Source organism: Eucalyptus grandis, chromosome 9 (assembly GCF_016545825.1).
Source record: "Eucalyptus grandis isolate ANBG69807.140 chromosome 9, ASM1654582v1, whole genome shotgun sequence".
Classification (NCBI taxonomy): Eukaryota; Viridiplantae; Streptophyta; class Magnoliopsida; order Myrtales; family Myrtaceae; genus Eucalyptus; species Eucalyptus grandis.
The window spans coordinates 23,662,922-23,685,950 of record NC_052620.1 but is presented as its reverse complement, the minus strand read 5'-3'; the positions used below and the strand labels follow the sequence as shown (position 1 = coordinate 23,685,950).

The 23,029-nt window shown below is 38.6% G+C and overlaps 1 protein-coding gene across 10 annotated transcripts; it reads right to left on the bottom strand.

Moving 5' to 3' along the window:
* Positions 1-5,158: 5,158 nt before the first annotated feature.
* On the bottom strand, positions 5,159-22,334 carry LOC104452832 (probable disease resistance protein At4g27220). 10 transcript variants are annotated; one of them, XM_039301363.1, is made up of 8 exons: positions 16,960-17,400; positions 15,553-16,260; positions 14,756-15,472; positions 11,311-11,796; positions 7,461-7,704; positions 6,612-7,133; positions 6,114-6,202; positions 5,159-5,970 (listed from the first exon to the last, which is right to left on the bottom strand). In XM_039301363.1, exons 1-6 carry the CDS (start codon positions 17,233-17,235, stop codon positions 7,099-7,101), a joined length of 2,466 nt encoding a protein of 821 aa, XP_039157297.1. In that variant the 5' UTR covers positions 17,236-17,400; the 3' UTR covers positions 5,159-5,970; positions 6,114-6,202; positions 6,612-7,098. The 10 variants fall into 10 exon arrangements, with proteins under 10 accessions (XP_039157297.1, XP_039157298.1, XP_039157299.1 ...); XM_039301364.1 differs by having other exon boundaries at positions 7,572-7,704; XM_039301365.1 differs by having other exon boundaries at positions 7,589-7,704.
* Positions 22,335-23,029: the final 695 nt, after the last annotated feature.

The window sequence follows — 23,029 nt, the reverse complement described above, 5'->3', positions numbered from 1 at the left end:
TAAATTTGATACCTTGTCTTTTCTGGCTCAAATGTAATAGAATCCATCAGCAAAGTTTCACTTTCTTGGATTCGCTTCTACCTTTCCTCAATGGTGTCCACAAGCTTGTATATATATATCCTTTAAATTTGATACGTTTTTCTGGTGGAATGGTAGTTTCACTTTTCTTGGACCATGTTCATGATTGCCATGCTGGGCATTACAAACATGAACAGACTGAGAATTTGGAGGATATGTTCTACATGAATCACTTCAACCAAGAGGTTGTGTCATATAATGCTGTTTACATATATGTTGATGTGTGTTCGATTGCTGATGTAGTCAAATTAGAATCATGACAAACAAGGTGGTTCCTTGGTCCACTAAATGTTTATGTGTTGGGCATCTAACTCCTGTGCATGCATGAGTTTTTTACTCTCCTAACATGGCATTGTGGAAGTTACTAATGTGTTTTGACCAATTGGTCATAATCAAATCACATAGGCGAGGCCTGTTTTGCTAAGCTAAGCTAATCATTCAGCTTTGTTGTCCATCCGAGGCATGTTCATATGTCGCGACCAATTTTTTTCGGGTTTGAACCACCTAGAGTTTGGCTAATAGATTATTAAGCCTAGACTTAACTCGGGCTCTCCCAAGCCCATACTAATTCGCGACTTAGGTTTAAGTTCTTAACATGCAATTAATTTTTCAATTAAGAGTCGCCACTAATCTATTTTTGGTGGGTCGATTAGAAACCCAAGTAAAGTAATGGACTCCTACGAACTAGAGATTTGGGTACGGGGACTTGGTTACGCTAGATCTTCTCTAACGCCCTTTCGATACAATTTCTTTTTATTTTGACAAAAAGGTTTTGCAGGCAGCTTGGATTAATTTTAAATCTAATTTCCTAACATGTGAGGTGATCATGCGGGTGCGCAAACCACCAATTTAACACCCAAGTAAAGCAGTAGATAAATTGCAGGACTTCAATCATAGCAACGAAAGCATCTGCGTTGTTAGATCAGAATTCACATCAACAATCCTAGATATGAGAAATGGCTTTCTTGCTGAACACATACATATTATGGAGGCTTGGTTAATGTATCATTCATGGCTTTTTAGATGTTCTAGGTTTGCAGTCTGGGTAAGCCTCTTAGCTATGTTGGTTACCTCATTGAATATTGCAGCATTTCCTAGATGTCTTCTATAGTTCTCTTCCTTCTGCTTTACGCTCCTAAGACTGTACTGTGGAAGTTATATGCAGTTTTTGATTGATTCATTCGGAAGTACTAAGTGTATAAACATTGTAGGTATGACGTGGACTGGACAAAATATCACCAGCAAGAGTGACTACCCCAAGGGTGTCATTTTCTTCATGCTCAGTTTCAAAAACTCTTAATTGAGAGACTGATATAAATAGGAAGAAAACTCAAGCAAAGAACGGGGGGTATCACTTTTGTTTATGCAAAGGAAAAGGCACCAATAGTAGCAGCCACCCACACATGCAAGAACCAAAGAAAGAGAGAATGAAGTACTAGCATATACAGTAGATACCCACCATGAGGACCAACTTGTTGGAAGGCAGGACGTAACATCTAGAGAATGGTGGAATCATACAGGAATAAACAAGGAAGAAAAACCAAAATTTGATAAATTGCAAGAAGTAATGTGCCACAAAAAATTCAAGAGCAACCGTTCAGCGATTCCAAAAATATTGAAGCATGCAACACTGCAGTTGTATCAACGCAGTAGAAGACGGCGTTTCGATCCAGCCAAAATAGGAAGAGAAAACAAAAAAAAGAGTATGTCCACACAGTTCATGTAACATAAGAAGAGACATTAATCAGAAACGGGGATACGAACAAAATGACAGAAAACAATCATAATGAAGAAATTTAAAGTGATATGGAAAGAAACGAAAATTGTAGGTACGCTAGCGAATGTCCGTTCATCGCATTCTACTTTAGCTTGATAGATGTCAAAATGAGAACACCAAGAAGTGCTACAACACCACCTTTGAGAAGCAACTGCATCCTCTATCTTAGTACTAGTGAAAAATCTGGGATTGCACACAAGTTAAAATTACAGACTTTTCAACCACCAATTAAAAGATAGAGCTTTTCCGAGTAATTTCTCAAAACAACCAATAGAAAAAAGGACCATTTTACGCTGTCATTTCTTCTATTTTCTCCTGTACCAAGAGCATCCCAAATAATAGGAGAGATTACAGCTTACACTGTGGTTGTTTGGCTTGCCTAGATTTCACACTACAATAATCGACTCTTGATTTCTTCGACCAAGAAAAAAAAATCAACTCTTGATTTCACCTAAAAAAATCTGATCTCCTCCCTTTGCCTGCAGCAGAAACTACAATAGTTAAAGATGGAACTACAATAGTTAGAAATGGATACATGAGAAACTCATCTCTCTGACAAACAAATTAAAAAATTAACAGTTATCTATGATTCTAAAGCAAAAGCAGACTGCGTAGTCCTGCATCAAATGATTTCAGATATTTATTCTCGAAAGTTTTCAACTCAACCTTCAAAGTTTTCAGCTCAACCTTCAAAGACCGAGCCAAAATGGCCTCGAAAGATTGCATAACGCTCATTTAACAGGTTTTCATTCAACTGAAGACGGGGAGAAGGCGGTGATTGCAGCTACGAGTAGCAGCCAAGTTGAAGGGGAAAAGGAGAGGGATTGATGGGAATTTTGTGGAAGTTTGATCGGATGAGGCTAGGCGTTCAAATTTGTTAAAGAGAACAACAGATGAGGAATCAATTATTGACGACTGGATTATATAGCGCATTTTTACAATCGGGTCATTGAATTTTGATTTCAATCGTCAAATGAACTTCAGAATTTGTAACAAATCAAAACCCAAGCAAACCATGGCCAATTCATGGATGTATCTAGAAATTTTTTTTAGTGGGGCAAACTTCGTTAAATAATGATTATTTTAGTAAACAAACCGATGCTCTTGAACTCAATAATATGAGATGAAAATAACAGTTGCGTCGGTTTGGTTTGTTTATGGCAACTAGATTTTCATGATTCTGCAATTGCTTATTGAGGTTCATTAATTTGCGCAAATTGAAATGAAAATAGTCATTATGGACTCAGTTATATAAATCTTTAGAAAATCCGATGGGGATAAAAGAGGATTAAATTTAGCTAGCTCCTGATCGGGTTATGCCTTGAGAACCTCCCCTCGTAACACAGGGCCATGTAACCCAAATGAGACGGAGAGTTTCGACCTGAGTTGGAGTGAATGAATCCCTACCCTCTCTTTTTTTAAACTTCTATATTTTTTTTCGTTTTTTCTTAATGGAGACTCATATGATGTCGTGTCGTCGTTATAACATTTTTAATCAGATATGTAAGACTGCTATGTAAATATTGTGTAGAAAATTGTTTGAAAAGTCTTCATAATTCATTGATTACATATGGGAAAAAATGATGTTAATGTATCGGGCGATTGAAATTAAAGTTTAGTGACCTGATTATACAAAGTGACTACGTTTGACATTTACCCCACTTACGGAAAAATCTCATTTGCACACCAATTTGGTATATCAATTGTTTATACCCAGCACTTTCTACACCATCGACTATATTGACCATCAGGTACAATGCAACTCTAAGATATTCCCACATTAAAAGCGAGGGATTATTACATTCTAGATGGATTCCATATTGAACGTGAAACTAGCTTAGCACGGAAAATATTGAGACAAAGTGAAGTTATTTGATGAAATGCGAAAACTTATGTTTTGAGGTTTATTGGAGTTGAGATTTTTTACTCTTGGAGTCCTTAGTGGAAAAAAAATAAAAATAAAAACAAGAATTAAAACGAAAACTAAATCTTCAAGCCGACGTCGTGATACGTGGGACGAAGAAATCAACTAGAATAAACTTTATTTTTACGCAGCACTGGGGCCCAGATCCAACTCCGAGATTGTAGAATTAGGTATCAGAAATACTCATTTTCACTTTGATGAAGTGTTTCCTGCAGCTTTTTCCTTCCTTTTTATGGTGGTAAGGACCGTGCGACCGATGTCAACAAAAATCCGTAGGACTAATTAAGGCAAATAGTGCAGATAAACTATTGAAAGGTATTAAGCACGTTTATGCAAGACATTGTTTAAATTAGGATTTACTCCTGCTTTACTTTAAGGAGATGAAATTCATTTCATTGTGATGTTAATTTACGTTGATGACATTTCGATAACCGGAAATGAAATTGGTTAATTTTTCCAATTAAAGGAAACTTAAATAGAAATCTCAAATCAAAAGACATAAGAAAAATTAAAATATTTCTACGGAATTAGAAGTTGTTTGAAACAAAAGTAGAATTTTGCTTTCACAGATGACATTAAAACCGGGAACAGAACGCGGCAACGCGATCATCTCCACCAGCTTAGCTCTCATCGTTTTCTCTTCAGCCTCGCCACCGATCTTCACGCTCTCGGCCTATCAGTCTCGGACGATGACGACTCGTTCGGCCTCAGATTGCGTCGGTCGATGAAGGGACGCCGCACCGGCGGGAGGGCCGATAGAGTGAAACCCAAGAAAATCCCATCCTTTGAATTGGCAGACAGTATCCAGACATTCCCTTTGCCCAAGAACTCTCTCCGATGAACGTTGCTTCGAGAAATCTCTACATTCAGGCGATGACGGAATCCATCATTCGATATTCACCCTTACCAGGTCGTTTTCATCCCAATTTGTCTGTTTGATTTTCTGTTTCGCCTTTGTTCTCTCTCTCTCTCTCTCTCTGGTGTTTGATGGAATAAGGAAGTCGGACTCTGTTTCGAAGAACGCCCCGTTCAAGAGAGATGGAGAATCGGCGATGTTTATCCAGCTTGATTGCTGTTTTGTTGAGAGGGGTTGCGGAAGAGTTGTGTGGCAGTGACGCCGTTACAGAGTTATGCTACTGCGGCAACAGAGATGTCTGCAAGAGAGGCATGAAAATCCCCTTTTCCCCGTTTAAAACAATGAGGGAATTCGGTGGACATTGGTGTGAAAGTTTCTTTAATTGGCTAACCATGAAAAGAAGCAGCATGGATTGGAAAATCGCTTGGCCAGGCATATCAGATTCAGTTCATTTGACAAAATGAGTTCCGAATGCTCTTCACATGAGAAGAAACTAAGAAAACTTCAATTTGTGCCGCCCACATGCCAAAAAAGGCTCGTCATAGAATCTTTATGAATTCGAAAAGAGACGATGAATAGAATCTAATGTATGTCCACATTGAGCTTGTAAAACCATGGGTTGTGCCTTGAAATTCAGAGTTGGTACATGGCTTAAGGGAAGTGTATTTGATGCTACTACAACTTCAACAGTTCCAAAGGTTGGGTTGAGCCACTGGAAACCTTAAAGAAGCAACTAATTCGAGAGATTGTTTCCAGAAATGGAAGTTATCAAATCGACATTAGTAATCGGCTTCCTCCGTCTCATGATCTGTGGCCACATGGTGACTGCCAACACTAGGATCAAGGAAGGTATCATGTACATTCAGGAGCATTCCATTCATTAGAACGAAACTTGTGCTTTTATCCATTTTGCCGAATCAGAAGCAGATTTCAGCCTAGCAATTCTGCAGTTCTGTTCTCACCAAAATTGAGCTAAAAGCAATGCTTCCTCTGCCGTGTCCATAGTATTGTTCACCCAAGTCTTCTCAGTGGTTCTGATAAAGGACCATCCAAAAATGACATCATCCCTTCTAATAAAGCTCGAGCACACATTGCCACCTGCCTTCAGAGAAGTTTATCTTGTGAATGCGGTCCAACTGGCAGAGAACTTTCCATGATAACCGTGGCTGATGAGCATCGCCGGCCATGATTTGTCTTAAAATATGAGAGCCACGGTCTGCGGACTTTTCTTGATGCGCATTTTTGGAGTGAGCCGGTAACTCTCTGCTCAAGTAGACATTTTGCAACAACCAATGAGCTCTGAGGAAGACAGTTGGAGGATCCTTTTCAAAGCATCTGAAGGATAAAAACAGAAATTATTGACACGATGCACGCTTAACCTAGAGCTAACATAGTTTAGCAACTCTGTGTGATTTAAATCCAACAGTTTTCCTTGTCATGAGGATCTTATCGCGTTGCTTTTCTTCAGATATATTTACCTTGCTGCAACTTCGGAAGAAAGGATACTCGGGCTTAAATTTGCTGGCCGGTTCAAGAGCTCTGCACAAGCTCAGCTCTTTCAGCTTACCTGCAACAGTCGCAAACAAAACATGAAAAAAGCTTTCCATTTCTAGGCATACACTATTTTGGTCATGTGAAACTCATGTCCATCGACATAACAATGCTAAATCAATAGATGCGAGCTTTTCTAATGGTCTAACTTCTGAGGCCTATATGCACAGCAATGTCATTTTCAGCACATTTAAGTCCAATATGACCGGTTCTGCTCGTCTTCATTGGCTTGACATATATGAGATCACCCAACACATACATATGCACACACGAGAGAGCTAGAGGCAGAGAAGAACTACGGGGATGAATTAGCTCTAACACAGTCTCTCTTAACTAGCGTCGTGGAGAGTTCCTATACAGAATTTGAATCAAACACAAGAACAACAGAGTCTGGAGGAGAATTAACTAGTGATTAAGATTCACACCTCGAAAATCTCGTGATGAGCAGTTTAAACTTTGGTCTCTCCCCAAACTCCGCGATGATGAATGTGCATAGGAACCGCCATGAACTTCACAAACTTGATCAGATTTTGTTGCCTTACAAAGCCGAGGACTCTTGGGTCAATGCACTTCATCTCCCAAGACTTCAAGCTTGACCGAAACATCACGGCAATCGCCGGCATCTTCCACTTTCGCAAGGCAAATCCACAATTGCTGAGGCTTGGTTCCTCGCATCACCACTCATTGGCGGACATTCTATATCGGAGACGCCTTTATCAAATATGATTACATGGAAAATGGAGTCCACTTCAGATTTAAAGACCAAAAATTGGCCCTCGCAGATAGGGTAAATGCTCTGCAAATTCATTTCAACCCTTTGAAGTATGACCATCTCATCACATTTTTCCAATTCCATAGGCCAAATAATTGCACCATTTCACACTTTGACAAGCATCCTTTTTTGAGAGATTTTCACCCTATTTTCTCATGAACCTCCTTGGCATTCCCTGTTGGAAGAATAAAACCCATAATCTTAATAAGCCTAAGAGACTTGATTTCAAATTCAAAATGAACAACAACCAAATAGGAATGCATTAACCGAAAAGGACATCTTGAAGCAAATCCTTATCGGTTCATTTAGATTCAGAATGTGGCAATAATGAGTGTGTGCATCTGGATTATTATGAACCTCACAAACCCATAGGAATAGAAGTACGCTTCACTGATTCATCAAGACTAGAAAGGAGATACTAGTTGGAATACTGAATTTATTTTGGACCAGCCAAAGCATCACTTCCAAAGTTCATCTCGATCAATGTAAAACAAGTCCTTACGAGCACTAGTGAATTTGTAGACTCTGCACACAACATCATCGCTATCAATAAGCGCAAACACACAAACATTCTCCACATGCAGACAAGTTTCTCTAGCAAATGCGTGCCAACCAGCAAGAAAAGACTGCCCTCGATTGTGTCCATAGCTCCTCAGCTTCACCGTCCATGAACTGTCTGAATACCTGACAGTCACGCATTGCTTGTTTTCCCGAATATGCCGCCTGAAGAATTGAACAGGAGCAGTCTGCCAATGTACATAGTCAAAAGACCAACTTATGGTGAAAAAACACCAAACATAAGCATACATTCATGAAAGAATCAAATTATACGCAACGAGTTTGAGGCGGTAGTTGTTAGTTTCATGAGTTTTTTTTTTTTTTTTTTTTGGTGAAATAGTTTCATGAGTTTTAATAGACAGGAAACCATACAATGGAAGTCATCAATCTTAACCTGCAATTCAAAGTCAAATGTTAATATCTTTGCTCCAAGAGTGCTATAGGGTAAACATTTAGAAGAATCTTTCCATGTCCTACACATATACACACACACGAGAATTTCCGGCACACGGACCACATGCGAAGGGAAAAAGCAAAGACATCGATGAACAGAACTTGGATACAATCGAAAACTTTAACTTAAGCTGTTCAAACTAACTGTTGGTTCATTTAAGAATCTTTCCATCCTACACACATACACACAAACAAGAATTTCCGGCACACGGACCACATGCGAAGGTAAAAAGCAAAGACATCGATGACCAGAACTTGGATACAATCGAAAACTTTAACTGAAGCTGTTCAAACTAACTAACTGTTGGTTCAAATTTGATTAAGGTAACTTACAACAGTATCTCTCTATTTGACATTAAAATATTACTCTTTGATTTACTGAAATTTCTCTCTCTCTCTCTCTCTCTTCCAAATATCTGATTAAGGTAACGAATTACAACAGTATCTCCTATTTGACATTAAAATATTACTCATTTGATTTACGATGAAATTTCATAATCATAACTAGCCACCCCTCTTCCCTTTAGTTATGGAGGCAGCAACATTCTTTGCAATTTGCTTGTGCTTATCAATATAGTCTCCTTGTGTGATTTACCTACATATATTCTACTTTTACGCCATTGAATACGTTGTCAAAGTTCTCCATATAAAAAGAACTGGATTCTAATCTTAAGACTTGCCTCAGCATTGGCCTTTCCAACAATTTGAGACATCTATCCACCAAAAAAGAAATGATTATTTTCTTCTCGAACCTTCGACCTCCAGCTTATGTCCCAATAACTGTCCCTTCATTCTCTTCCCTGCTTCAATTACTACATTGTTAAGATATAATCCTGGTTTAAAACATATACCCATCAACATTTCAAGGAAAATAACATGTCATGTGGTTTCCTACACAAATGAAGTCAACTTGGAAAAAACACTAGAGTATAAGCAAAGATATGTGGACCTGAGTATGTCCTAAAACTACTTCGTTTGAATTCTAGGACATAAAATTCGGGTATTCTCAAGAAGAGGGAAGAAAAACCCTCTCTCCAATTGGGGAGACAAGGCATGCGGGTACTAGCACGTTAAAATAAGAAATGCATCCAAGCTAGGTGCCAGGTTACTGGACTATCGCTGAAAGCCCCAAAGGGAAGCATTGGTTAGACACATGCTTCACACAGTTTTTAGATCCAGCATGTCTAACTAATACTCCTTGGTTTAGACATTGTAAACAACCTTCATATATTTAATTTTCAGACATGCTAGTTTGAGTTGAAAAGCTGGGGTCTTACCATGCCATCATCAATATAAGCCGGCCTCATCACTGCCTTCAAAAAGAGATGCCCCGTTTGAAAGTTGTTGGCCGATTTAAGAGCAATGAGAGGACTTGGGTGGTGGGACCATAGAAAACCAACTCAGGATAAGTGCACACTGTTCAGCTCGTCTCCAAAAAGCACCTTCTCGCGAGAAAAATCCTTTCTTTTTGGATAAACGTTTCAGACGTATCACTGTTGCCTGACTGAAGGAAGAAACGAAAGAGTACAGAAATTTCTCGACAGGGCCAAAGTGGAGGAATTAGCACACACATGGCTGCCGGTTCCCTGGCCACATGTATCTTTTTTATGCTAATAACTTTTGTATGGTTTTATTGAGATCACCCTCCCAATTCCATGACCACGTGTACCTGAACAATTTCACATATTTTAATTCTGATGTACTTAGCGTACCTTTAGAAAAGATCTTCATTTTTGGGCACTCTTCCACTTCAATCTTAAACAAGGAAGGAAACCTGAAACTACAACTTGTGATGGAGGAGAAGCATAATAGGCTTGGCAGATGTTGGAGTCTCAATATTCTTAGCTTCCCAAGAGAAATCACTTTTCCTTCTTCATTTCCATCATTTGCCACTACTTCTTTCATTCTTTCACATCCTATTATAGTCATCTCAATTAGATGCACCAAATTTGTGATCTCTGAAGCTATTACTAGATGTACCAATCCAGAAGAATTCTTCACCACTAACTTTGTTAAATTGTGAAAGGATGTCTTTGCTGGAAATAATGTTGTTAAATGAGGACAATCCCAAACTTCAAATGTTTCAATACTCTGAAGAATTTTCATCACTAAATAGTCTTCTCTCCACACACGCTTTAGGCTATGTAGCTTGCTTAACTTAAGTTCTCTTAAATTTTCAAGCACAGAATTTCTTCCCTCGTGGACAAACCCTTCGTTAGGGAATATATCTTCAAAGGAACTACAGAAGACCTCAAGGCTTTTTAGATTCTGAAATCTCTTCAGGAAGAATATGGGAGGAAAGATAGCCTTTTCATCATGAAAGCATGCCAATGTTAATAATTTTGGCTTGCCAAAGATGTCATCAGTAAATTTTCCATCCTGTATAATCTGAATATTTTTATCGTCTAATGAAAGTCTCTCTAACTTGGGGAAGTCCTGTCAAATTACCAACATGAAGAGAGAAGTAAATTCAACAAAGGTTTGACAATAATTCATGTGTTGTAAAAGGTAAAGCTAGTTCATATAATTCACATGGAAGGGCATTTAATCAAATCTAATGATCCTTGCAAACAAGTCTCAAGCTTTTAAAAGTCTCAAGTGGAGGTTGGTATGGTTATGTTGGTAGAGTGAATCTAAATTCAAGAGCCCTCCAGCTCACCAAATTCATCTTTTATTAGAAATATCTTATCTTGTCGACAAAAGTTTGTCATCTTTGGAATTTATGTAATGGGATGCGCCCATAATGTTTCTAAAACGTATAGTGTCCACAAACTTAAAAGTGTGCTTAAGATAAAGAGACATCTTCCTTCATCCACAAACTTATATATGGGGGTTTTGGGATTTTAGTGCTATAATGTGACGTGCTTAGTGGACATGAAATGTGATGAGTGAATTGAAGGATAAAGTAGAATATAATGAATTGAAGAATGTTATTTTTTTTAAAAGAAAAATGTTCTAGTTTATTCTTTTATAGTTTGTAGAAAATAAATAGAGACGAAAAGTTCAAATGTGCAACGTGTGTCAAGAGGATCTCGTGCCAAATGTCATTGACTTCCCCAAGAAGCACCATTAGATTAGATTAGATTATGATCAAATTGTGTTGTCAACAAAAATCTGTAATTATTTTTGTAATTCTATGCAATGAAATATCTTATGTGTGTCCACAAATGAAAAGTATACTTGAGATATCAGAACTATCTTATGCAGTCGACAAACCGATTGGTAAGGAAGATAATGTTTTTCATAGTATTATGACGTGACATGATTATGCAGGGGACATAAGATTAGTGGGTGCATTGAAGAACAAAGTAGAAATTGAGGAAGAGCAATGGTAATCATACCCTCTCAAAAGAAAAATGTGCCTCTTGGTCTGAAAGGTTCTGCTGATCGCTTCTCTGAGTCCACTTGCTCATGGATGTTGCAAAAGACAATATGTTCACTTTATCACAATGAGTCACTCGCAATTCCTCCAAGAGTGGCCAGTTCAAAGTGGGCAAGTTAGGACAGAAGCTCTTGAGTCGTGACATATCATGTAACACCAGAGAGGTCAGTTTTGGGAAAAGAACTTGCGCAATATTGGAGTATGAAGTGTCATCCCCACTCGCGACTATTTCTTCAATCACACAAGACTCTACTCGAAGTTTGTCAAGTTGGTTTAGACTTGTAGCCACCCAATATGGAAACAGATTTTCAAGGCTCTTACAGTTTTGAGCCTCCAGTTTCTGTAAATGTTTACACACGAGAGTTTCTCGAGGAACGTCAGTCCATATTTTGCTCAAATTGTCCATGTGGGAGAGAATCATCAACTCAAGGCAAGGAAATTGCACCTGCCATATTGACAAAATTGAAAAATGAATGTGGTTACATTGAGTTATGGCCATAAAAAAGAATTTTACAAATTTTTCAAGCTCTCAAAATCCTAGAGGTTGTTACTGAGATAAATAGGGAGAGATTGATTGATGCTTCTATTTCAGCTGACCGATGTTTAAGGCTGAGTATATTGCATTCCAATAATCATGTAATGCGGTGTGACAAATTGGATTACCTTACGGTGCTTGCCACACTTTAATACTCGTGCACACAAAAGATAGCAGACCATTTTACATCGAGTTACGGCACAAAGAATGCAATCACGAACTCAAATACCAAATGAATACTTTGGGATTTCATATATCTCGTGAGACATGAATTTTTAGGCAAATTTTTCACACAAACAAGGATCCATAGACTAACACATTTAGTGTTCATGAACACATGAAATATGTTATGACAAAATAAAACATGGTACGAAAAAATGAAACCATAGTATGAGTTGCAATGAATTGTTCATTTAACAGCTCATGCAGAATTTTCACTGGGTATGATGAAATTAATGAAATTACGTTATGTACAACCTTTGTTTCCATATGCATATTTCCGTACTTCCCTAGGTCCATGGACCATGAAACTAGAAAAGTTTGTGACAAGTATCGAACGGTCCACCAAGATATCTGCTGCAGTCAAATTATGTTTGTTTGGAGAGAATCAACTGTGTTATAACTTCTTGTGACTTGTCCATTGAGAAGCGAGCATTGACTTTTTTATTTTGTTACAATAAATTGATGCAATTACGACTTATCACAACAATAAACAGAATTATTTCCACACTTTCCTTAAATCCATTAATATTGTAGATTGAGGATTTTGATGAGTTAACAATGTGGGGACAACCATGATTGCATGACAGCTCGCATTTAACAAGAAATTAACAATATTACACTTTGTCACAAGGAGCAAATTATATGATTATTTTCATACTTCCCTACAACTATTAGTACTCTAAGGTGCCTATTATGATGACCTTTTGCAAATTTATAATTATGTGGAGGATATATATTATTACATTACAGCTCCTAATTCTTGACGACTTATGATTAAAGAGTAAACACGTGTGAATCCACGATACAATGAAACATTCTACTCACAAATAACAATAATAATAATAAAATTGGGCAAAAGCATTAGAATGAAAAAAATACACACAAGCATTTCCTCTGCCAGAAAAGAAAATAATTGAAACTTGTACGGTACCTGTAACAAAACGGGTCAAAAACCGGAGGGAAAAGACTGACATGATCAGTTTGATATGTGTTAATTGCCTTTTGAAGAAGTGATGCAAATTAAAATAAATTCTGTAAAGGTATTAGCTTGTATTTACTGAATCCATCGAAATAAATTTAAATTTTGATTTTAATTCTTAAAAAATTAGACGACGACGTGTACCTATACATTCCTTAATATTCTACTCTGATGACGACGTCCCCTAATTTCCGTCGAATGATACAATAATTATTGAACACTGCTTTTAATTGACTTAATTGACATTAAACACTAGCAACGCCTTTCCCTTTAATTTGTGGAAAGTTGCAATGATGAATTATCGGATTCTCCAATTTTCCAGCAATTCGTTAGATTTGTTTGCACCGATCATTATTAGAAGGTTGCGCTGATCTTTTGATAATGCAACATTAGATAAGGTGAGATTTTCTTAGATTTCTTTACTTCAAGGAATGAACGAAGCTAAAGCACGGTTCAACGCAGCTTTGACGTATGTGATTCAATCCAATAGGGAAAAAATATATATATATATATCTTCTTCTCTCTTCCTAATGTCGGCTCCAATGTTGTGCTGGTGGGTGCAAGATTACGATGTTCCAGCGATAGGTATAAGATGGTTCTACATATCTTTCTTATCAATTGAAAGAAATTAACTTCCCATTTTCATTTCTAGTAGATTTAGAAATATCCAAAAATTATTAGCAAAAGCGAATCGGTAACACTATCTTAGTATCATATGGTTACAAAGGTAAAATTTATTTATACTATGATATTTATTTGGTTGTTATAGCATGGACTTGGAAGATGATCACGTAACCATGTCCATGTATAGATGGAAATGATGGAGACCCATCCTGTTTCTTTGCCATAGGGTACCTTGATCATCCTCAATCATTGATGCATTGAGCAATAAATTCCAGAACTACTCTTTTTTATATAGATCAATGGCTGAGATTAATAAGCTACGGAAGGGGAGCACAAATGAGAGTTGAGCATCTCACTTAACATTAATTTGCAACTCAAGTACGACAATATTCCATGTGTCTTCTCGAGACAGAGGTCATTTCCTCTGTTTACTATGAGCACCACTACTAATTCAATGCTAATCTTAATTGGGAGCATTACTTATGAATCTTGTAATTAGTAAGTTCACTAATGAGAAGTGTCATGAAAAATTGTTGGCAGATAAGAAGAAAAAATAACTTCAATTGTTTACAAGTTTTTTCTTTATTGTGTGCACAAAATTTTTGTACTGAAAGAAAATAAATTAGCAACCAAGTAGAGGCAACATAAAGACTTAAATGATCTAAGAAAAAGCAAATGGAGTCAATTTACTAGTCTTACATTGAAAAGATTCGGATCCAAATCAAGATCCAATGGGATATTAATAACTTGCTTGGAACTATATTCATTCTCTTTTGAGGGGGGCCAGTGATCCGACCGCTGGCAAAAATTGGGTGAGTAAGGGGAAACTAAATTCTTATCCATGATTGATGCCGTGTTTTTTAGGATTTCTTTGGCCGAAAAAAAAGAAGAAAAAGTGGAACTGAAATTGTTTTATGTGACGCATGCAAAGCACCATTTTATTTCCAACTTCCAATTACTGACACCCCATTCATTGGTACTTCGATCTGAAAAGATGATTGATCTCAAAATCAAAAGCATTAGATAAAGAAAAACAAGACTGACCTGTGGGGTGAATAGTGAGGGGGTGTTGTGATCAATCTCCATCCTAGATTGCCAAGTCAAACTTCTCATCTTGGGGCACTGGACAATGGTCAGCTGCTTCAATCTAGGACATTCCAGCATATGATTCCTCCCCAAGAGGAAACTGGTCAAATTGGGCAAGCATTCTAGCTTAATCCAATAAAGATTCGAGAATGTAATTCTCTCCACTGCACTTCCTTGCCCATCTTCCTGTATGATGACTCCTTCCATCTGACCACACTGCTTTATTTCAATCTGTGCAAGATTGGCAAGGCACTGAGCCATCGATGGATTGAAAGCATGTCTCAAGTTACTACATTTATAAAGGGTCAAAACATAAAGAGAATTGAAGCGCATCATTCCTTGAAGATCTTTGTTCCATAGTTGCCTCAACTTCGGTAGATTGACCAAGTTCAGATGTTGTAGCCGGGGCAGCACCTGAGTACTTTCCACAGTCTCAAGCCCTTCAAGACCGAATATTTCTTCCAAAGACTCACAATTACGCACCTGCAAGCTTGTCATTTTCTCTAAAACAAGCATCAATTTTGATGGAATAGCGTTAATAAATGATGGACATTTATCCACCACCAGTGTTTTTAATTGCCAAGATGACTTGATGGGATTAAGTTGGCTGTGCCATTTTCCAATTAGCTCAGAGAACTCAGACAACCACATTTCCTTTACTCCAGCAACTGTGGCCTATCAGAAAAATGAATCATTAAACATACAATTCTAGTTAGCAATAAGCAATTACTCTATTGGTGATAAAAAGCAAATACCATTTCTTCAGACATATTTCTGATGGTGATATTGAGGTTTTCCTTCCAAAATAACGCTGCTGCCGCATCTGTAGATACACGTACTCTCTTTAGTTTTGGTGCCTCCATTGTTCCCTTAGAGAAGAACTTCATGTTGGGACATTCGGTCACAATGACATCTTCCAAGATAGGGAACATCAAAGTGCATCCACCTAAGCTGAAACATCTCAACTCTATCAACCAATTAAGCTCCATATACTTCAATTGATTGAAAGCTACTACATGCCCCTCCTCAACTTCCTCATCACTAATGACTTCTGTCAATATTCTACAATTGCTTATCTTCAATTTTGTGAGTGCCACCAAATTTTCAGCTATTGTCGGTGTGAACATATTTGATAAACCATCAAAATGCGACACATCAAGAGTCTGCAAATGTTGAATATATCCTGGAAAGGGTAATACTACTTTTAGCTCATGACTTGTGCCTTCTATGGCTTCCTCCTTGCTGCCTGGCTGTTCTAGATAAGATTCACATACAACTAGCTCTTCCAAGTTGGTTAAACTCTCAACAAAACGACATGTGGATTTGTGAGATTCCTTGGACAGATGATGAAGCTCAAGAACTCTAAGCTTGCACAATAATTCTCCATCATGATAATGCCCATGCCATATCTCCATCCGTTTTGATAAATCCAATTTTAACTCTTGGAGATTAGGGAATGCGCCCTGAGAAAACAATCAAACCAGAATTTGAAACCAGCTTAATTGAAAGAGTATTCATGCATTATTATTTTAGTCGTGCATTTTGTTCATAATAACTGCATTTTAAAATGCTGAGTTTCATGTGATTCAACATAAGGAAATGTTCCCACATCAAATCAACATTATCGTTAATATTTTATGTTTGACTTGTATCCATATCGAACTTATATAACTCCTTACATTCACGTGTCTAAAGATGTATCCCTTGTGAAAATAACTGCTGCACCAATTACAAACACAATCGCACAAATTTAAGTGATTAATGTCAACAATTATGTCCCGTCTTTCTGTTTTTAGCATAACATCAGTAATCTTCATAGGATTCAAGTTAGGCAACACACTTGCACCGTGGTAAGATCACATCACATGCCTCATGTTTTCAATATTTGCGGCACTTAGGAGAGAGCTAAACCATCGGAATTAGCCCAAACCTTTTTCTTTAAAGGGGATCAACGAAAATGCATTTAATACATCAAGCAAAGACAAGAATGTTCAATCAATACTTGAAGAGCATATGTTGTTTCAATGTTGAAATATTCATATGGATTCAAGGTGAATCAGCAGTTTACATCTTCATATGTAGAGCTACTTGTATGAGATGCTTGGCTGTGGCCGACTTCAAATATTCACCATTGAAGCAAAACAAATAATCTTGGGTCGTACCTTTTTCATCAAGAAGAGAGGCTGTTTATGACGTGGCATCTCATTCTCAGTTTGGGATGCAAGTATCTCCACTTTGTTACAACCATCCACCTTCAAGGTCTTCAATGCTGGCCAGTGGGAAGTATGTGTTCCGGTGTAGAGGCACTTCAACTCGGACAGATGCTTAAGCTCGAGGAAGGTTAAATTTGGGAATACAAACTTGGGAACTAATCCTTCTTCCTTCTCGATGAGTTCCACAATGCCACATTCGTCGATCTTCAACTCCTCAAGTTGCATTAGATCTCTGGCTACTGAGGCTGGAATCAAAGAGGTGAGGCTCTCGCATCTGAAAACCCAAATAGAATGTAAACCTTGGAATTTAACGTGATGGTGGAGTTCCTTATCCCATACACACTTTAGCTTTGGTAATCCTGATATTATCAGCTCTTTTAATGGAAGATTAATAGGATGTCGATCTAAAAATTTAGTGGCTGAAGTTCAAAAACAACTTCAACCGAACCACAATAACTTGCTTCCAATCTTTCTAGGCTCACGAGCCGTTCTAGAATGAAAGAATGAACCACATTCACAAGTTTATTGCATTTTTCCACAACAAGTAATTTTAGTTTAGAAAAAGAATCTGCAGAAACTTGATTGTCCCATATCATCTTGATGTTATCCAAACCGGTGATATATAATGTCTCCAAGCTATGAAATGCAACCTGCGATATTCGCTCACAAAATTGGTGATTGAGTTATTCATGAACTTTCAAGATGTGAATATAGATGGGTGCCAAGATGTAAATTATGAATTCATGGAATTGGTGATTCAGTCTTAAGTTGCACAATAGTAAAAAAGAACAAAATAAAAAGAAGTTAATAAAAAATCTCCATACTAACGTCATGACCGTAGAATGAGAAGGCTATTGGAATTACTGGAGACAAAACAAAAAGTACGAATTCTAACTAGATTTTGTCGACAATGGGCAAACAGTAATTTGGATATTCTCACATAACGATCATATAATCCCATACTTAGATAAAATCTCTCCCTCTCTTCAATTTACTTAATTTTCTAGAATAGTCACATTACTTTAATGCCAAAATTCCCTTTAATGCACAATGAAATCCTATTAATATAGATATACTTCAAGCATGTAAGTTGAAAATAACTTTGTACCTATCACAGACTAAATTTACATGGATGTCACACGATTAGTTGGATTTCTACACAATGAAGAGGAATAGAATATTGCTTTATCTTATTGTAGAGAAGGCCTGAATAAATAAGGTAATTAGAGAAAAAATGAACTGAAAATGACAAAATGAATAAGCATCATAGTATTGCATCTACTTAGCAAAGGAAAGAAAAATTAATAAATATAATTTTTTTTTTTTTATAGAAAGTTACCTGTTGCCCATTAAAGAATGCAACTTGAGTGTTAACTTGGTCGTTTGATGTGCTACTCGAAGGAGCTATTCTAGTGCTGAAAAAATTCTTGATATTTGGCAAGTCACGCAATTTCAATGTATGCAAATTACGCAACTCCACTTTGCCACAATCATCAGCTTCTACAATGCCTTGCATTAACTTGCAACCTACAACTTCAATCTCTTCTAGCTGTGGAAGTCCTCTCAATAAAGAAAGTGGAAATAGAACTTCTATCTTGTTACAACTTTCAACTCGAATTACTTTTAGGGTACTGAAGGACTTGGAGGAGGAGATATGGCTGTAGCATATCTTCTTCAAGTTGATAAGCTTCTTGAGAAGTAATGACTCCAACATCTCAAAAGCAATAAGGGAAGGCCGTTGGAGGATGTAATGGATAGAGGGACTATTCTCGACCTGTAGATGCTTTAATTCTATAAAACCTTTTTCTGATAATGCACAAACACTTTGCTCACTTCCATCCAATCCATTTAAAAGCAGATCGTCAATTTTCCCTAAGACATTTTGTATGCATCCTTTTCGGTGAACATCGCTTAATCGATCCAACTTGAGCTCCAGTGTCCTTGATCCTTTGCACTCACTTAGCCAACGCCACGCATTACCTATTTGAATTATGTACTTGGTTAGTTTCTCGACATTTAGGTCCCCTGGGAGTACACTCAGGTCGGGAATGGACACATACAGAGTATAGAGATTCTTCATGTGATCCAACTCAATTAGACTCGCATTAGTTGGTGGAGTTTGCTCCATAGCATTCCATTGATCAAAGCTATTCTCCATGTACAACTCCTCCAATTTGATCAAGCTTTGAAGTACACCCGGTTCAATTATCTCAAGTTGTGAACAACGTCTCAAGTCCAACAACCTCAGCTCTACCAGTTGCCCAATTTCTTTTGGCAATCGCTGAATTTCAGAGTCCACAAAGCTGAGAATTTGTAACCCTTTTAGCTTGCCAAGAATGGCCACATCCTCTAGGAGACAACGCTGAAGACACAGAGTATGTAAGTTCTCGGAGAACTGAAATGGCATCGGCGAACTAGTGAGACGTATACCAGTAAGATTTAAGACCGCAAGTTTCCTCATGGAATTGAAATATGAATTTGGAACTTCTAGAGATTCATTATTGCTGAAAAGCAAAAAGATGTGCAATTCAGGACAATCTAATTCTTCAGGAAGCTCCTTCATGTTAATATAGGGAAAGCATATTGCCGTACAACTTTTGAGCTTTTCCTTCTGCAATCGTGCCAACATATCTTTATCTTTCAACAAGAGAAGAGGGTGATCTCTTAAAATGAACCGGGCAACAAAGTCACGAACCAAGTCATGTATCTTGAAACCATCTCCGCCTCCATTGTCTAGCAAAAGGGAGGAGGCTTGAAGAGTGCGGATGAGTGTGAACAACCTATCTCTAGCATTTTTCATGCTGCTATCTTTTTGAAATATCCCCCAGCCAAAGCTGTACCTCACCAAGTTTTCAACGGAGGGTTCAGAGATGCCATAAGCAGCACAGAGTTGTAACAGACTTTTTGCCTCCTCGCTTTTCAAATGATCATAACTCAATTGCAACACCTTATTTATCACTGCACTTATTCCTTCGTCTGTAGACAGCTCAATTTGATTTAAAGCATCACTCAATTCAGATAAACTAGCATCTATAAAAAGTTTCGCCATTGCGCAAATTAGGAAAGGCAAACCTGCACTTATGCGGAGTGCTTCATCCGCCAGCGGTTCGAACTCTACGTGAACTTTGCCTCCCACCATCGTCTCAAACAATCTTTTTGCCTCTTCCTCCTTCAACACATCAAGGAGGAAGGCCTTATTGCAGCGCATTTCCCTTCGCAAAACATGACGATCTCTGGACGTCAACAACAACTTGCATCCTCTGACTTTGTTGTCAAGTCCACAAGGAATGCCAACTGATTTCAAGTTGAGGTCCTCCCATAGGTTGTCCAGTATTATGAGGACCTTCTTTTGCTGCCTCTCCTCATCTTCCAACCTCCTGTGCAGAAGTTCTGCTCGCCCACTGACATACTCTTTGTTCTTTATGTCACTAAGGCCCAATGCATCCGCAATGTCTCCTTGAATTTTCTTGATGTCAGGATTTTCTGACACGTCGGCCTTAGCAACCCAATCAAACAACTTTTCTTCCCTTATTCTTCTTTCAACATCCATCAAAAGCGTGGACTTGCCGACCCCGCCCATCCCATAAATCCCGACCACGCTATTGTTGTTATCAGCAAGAGCGTCCATGATGTCCCGCATGATTAAAGCTCTGGATTCGAAGATGTCATTGTCCCTAAACTTAATCGATGACAAGGCAGGAGAAGCGGAAGCTGTTGTGGTGTTCGACTGGACGACATCTTTGCCCTCTATCCTCGCCGGAGTCGGAGCAGCAACATTCCCCAAAGCGGGAGCACTGAAGCAGATGTCGTTCAATTCCTTGAATCCGCTGCATTTTTGTGCAAGTTGCTTGATGATATCGATCTTGTGCTCGGCCTTTCTACTAAAGTGATAGCGAAATTTGGGGTCAGGAAGAGTCCCGTGCCAGCACATTTTGTTCGCCTTGTCGATGTCACCCAACAGGTCTCGCGCCTCCTCCAAGGCCTTGTCAGCACTTTGCTGCCACTCCGTGAAGCAATCATAGAAATTCCGAAGATTGCTCCTGGCCACTTCTGCCAAAATGCGGACTCTCTGAGCCTCATTCTCTAGATTCCGGACTTCCTCCCGAAGGCCATCGGCGAAGCTCTTGCTGGAGATCACGTATCTAAATCCACGCTTGATGGGAACAACCACACAGCTCTTCATGACATCCCATACAATAGAAGCGACAGAATCGGCCGACATTTTTCGTTGTTTTCTTATGCCGAGAGAGAGAGAGAGAGAGAGAGAGAGATGAAAAAAAGAGCAGCAGATACTGAAGAGGAGGAGAAGAAAGAGCGAAACAGAGCGAGAGATGAACAAGGCAAAGTGATTTGAGTGCAAAGAAAAGGACGAAGGAAGGGGAGCATCGAATAGTAACGAATGGAGAAAGAAAGAGATGACTATCCGCCGTTCAAAGTAAACGGATTGGCGACTTCTCTATCCTGAAGCTAATCTTGGTGAGCTATTCTTCTCCAGAAACCATAGAACACCTATTCTTCTTCTGTTCGTGGACTAAAGGAGTATGGAGTCATCCTCAGCTCAACATTTCTGTATCGCCTCATACTGTGCATCGTCTGGATGCGTGGATCACAGAAAGAGCAACAAATCACAGACTTTTACCTGGACTGGAGACAATTGCACAAGTCTTATGGCAGATCCGGTGTCTGCGCAACAACAGCATATTTCGCCGACAGCGCCCCGATCCAAACCGAGCAGTTGCGGACGCCTTGGCACAAACAAGGATTCAGCACATTTCTACTAAGAGCCAACAGCGAACAGGGGACTCGCGAACAGGGGACTCTGCTCCCAAAACAGCAACCTTGTGGAAACCCCCGGATCGCGGATTCCTGAAATGCGATATAGATGGATCTTATCATCCTGGCAGTCAAGAGGTCACAATGGCATGTATAAGCTGAAATCATCAGGGTATTCTTACAGATGTCTACACCAGAAGATTCACAGCAGCTTCGGCTTTTCAAACGGAAGTGCAGGCGCTTACCTTTACTCTTCATCACCTGCTGCACCAAGGCCTCAATAAGGAAAATCTGGTGATTGAGTCTGATTGCTTGCTCTTGATCGACACAGTTCATGCGAGACAGAAGCCACCGTGGGAAGAACGTGCGATGTTCCCTGAAATTGAAGCTTTGCTATCCCTTTACCCTAATTTGCAGCTGCGGCATTGTAGAAGGGAGGCAAGTGGAGTAGCAGATTGGGTTGCTAAAGCCCACGGCAGATCTGACCTGGCCCGCGACTGGAATATCTTTCCTCCTTTTATTTTGCAAGCTTTGGTATCTGCCGATGGAATAGCTTCTGGATGTAATGTTACACCTATCTGTAATGTTGCGACTACTTAAATAATAATTATCTTTTCGACAAAAAAAAAAAAAAGTAAATGGATGATTCGACTTGATGGTTAAATAATCATCCGCCGTTCAAAGTAAACAGGTGATTCGACTGGATGGTTAAACGATCGCCCTCGGAATGGAGAAAGAAAGAGATGAGCCGTTTTGATCGTTAAACGATTGCTTTCGGAATGTGTGCTCTACACGGTCGGCGTGTCAGCACCAATATAATAAAAAGATAATGAATGGACAGGACTGGCCACACCCACGTGACATGGAGTTCTAACTCTTACCACATTGTCACTTACCGTGATTTTTTTAGGATTTTAATTTCCAAAGGTGGAGACAATCGACAGATCGTTCGCATGGTGCTGCTCGACAAAGAGAAAATGTGACATGTGACTTTGCACCACTCTGCCATCAACTCAAATTTTAATGTGGACCATATATACCAACGCAGAAAGCACAAGGGGACCCTTGGAACTTCTAGAGGACTTAACAAAATACATGAAAAAGGCATCTTTATTCTTTCTCATAATGTTAACGTTTTCATCGATTGATGCATGTGCTCGCACATGAATTTGAAATTGAAATGTATATAGCACCTACAAAGACTGATTGCAATAGCTGGTTGATTATACAATAAAGCATTCAGCAA

Coding starts and splice junctions, on each gene's coding strand:
- LOC104452832 (XM_039301358.1), bottom strand. CDS start 21,232: ATGTCGGCCGATTCTGTCGCTTCTATTGTATGGGATGTCATGAAGAGC. Junction 17,661..18,349: donor CATTCTTTAATGGGCAACAG/GTAACTTTCTAT, acceptor CGAATATCGCAG/GTTGCATTTCATAGCTTGGA.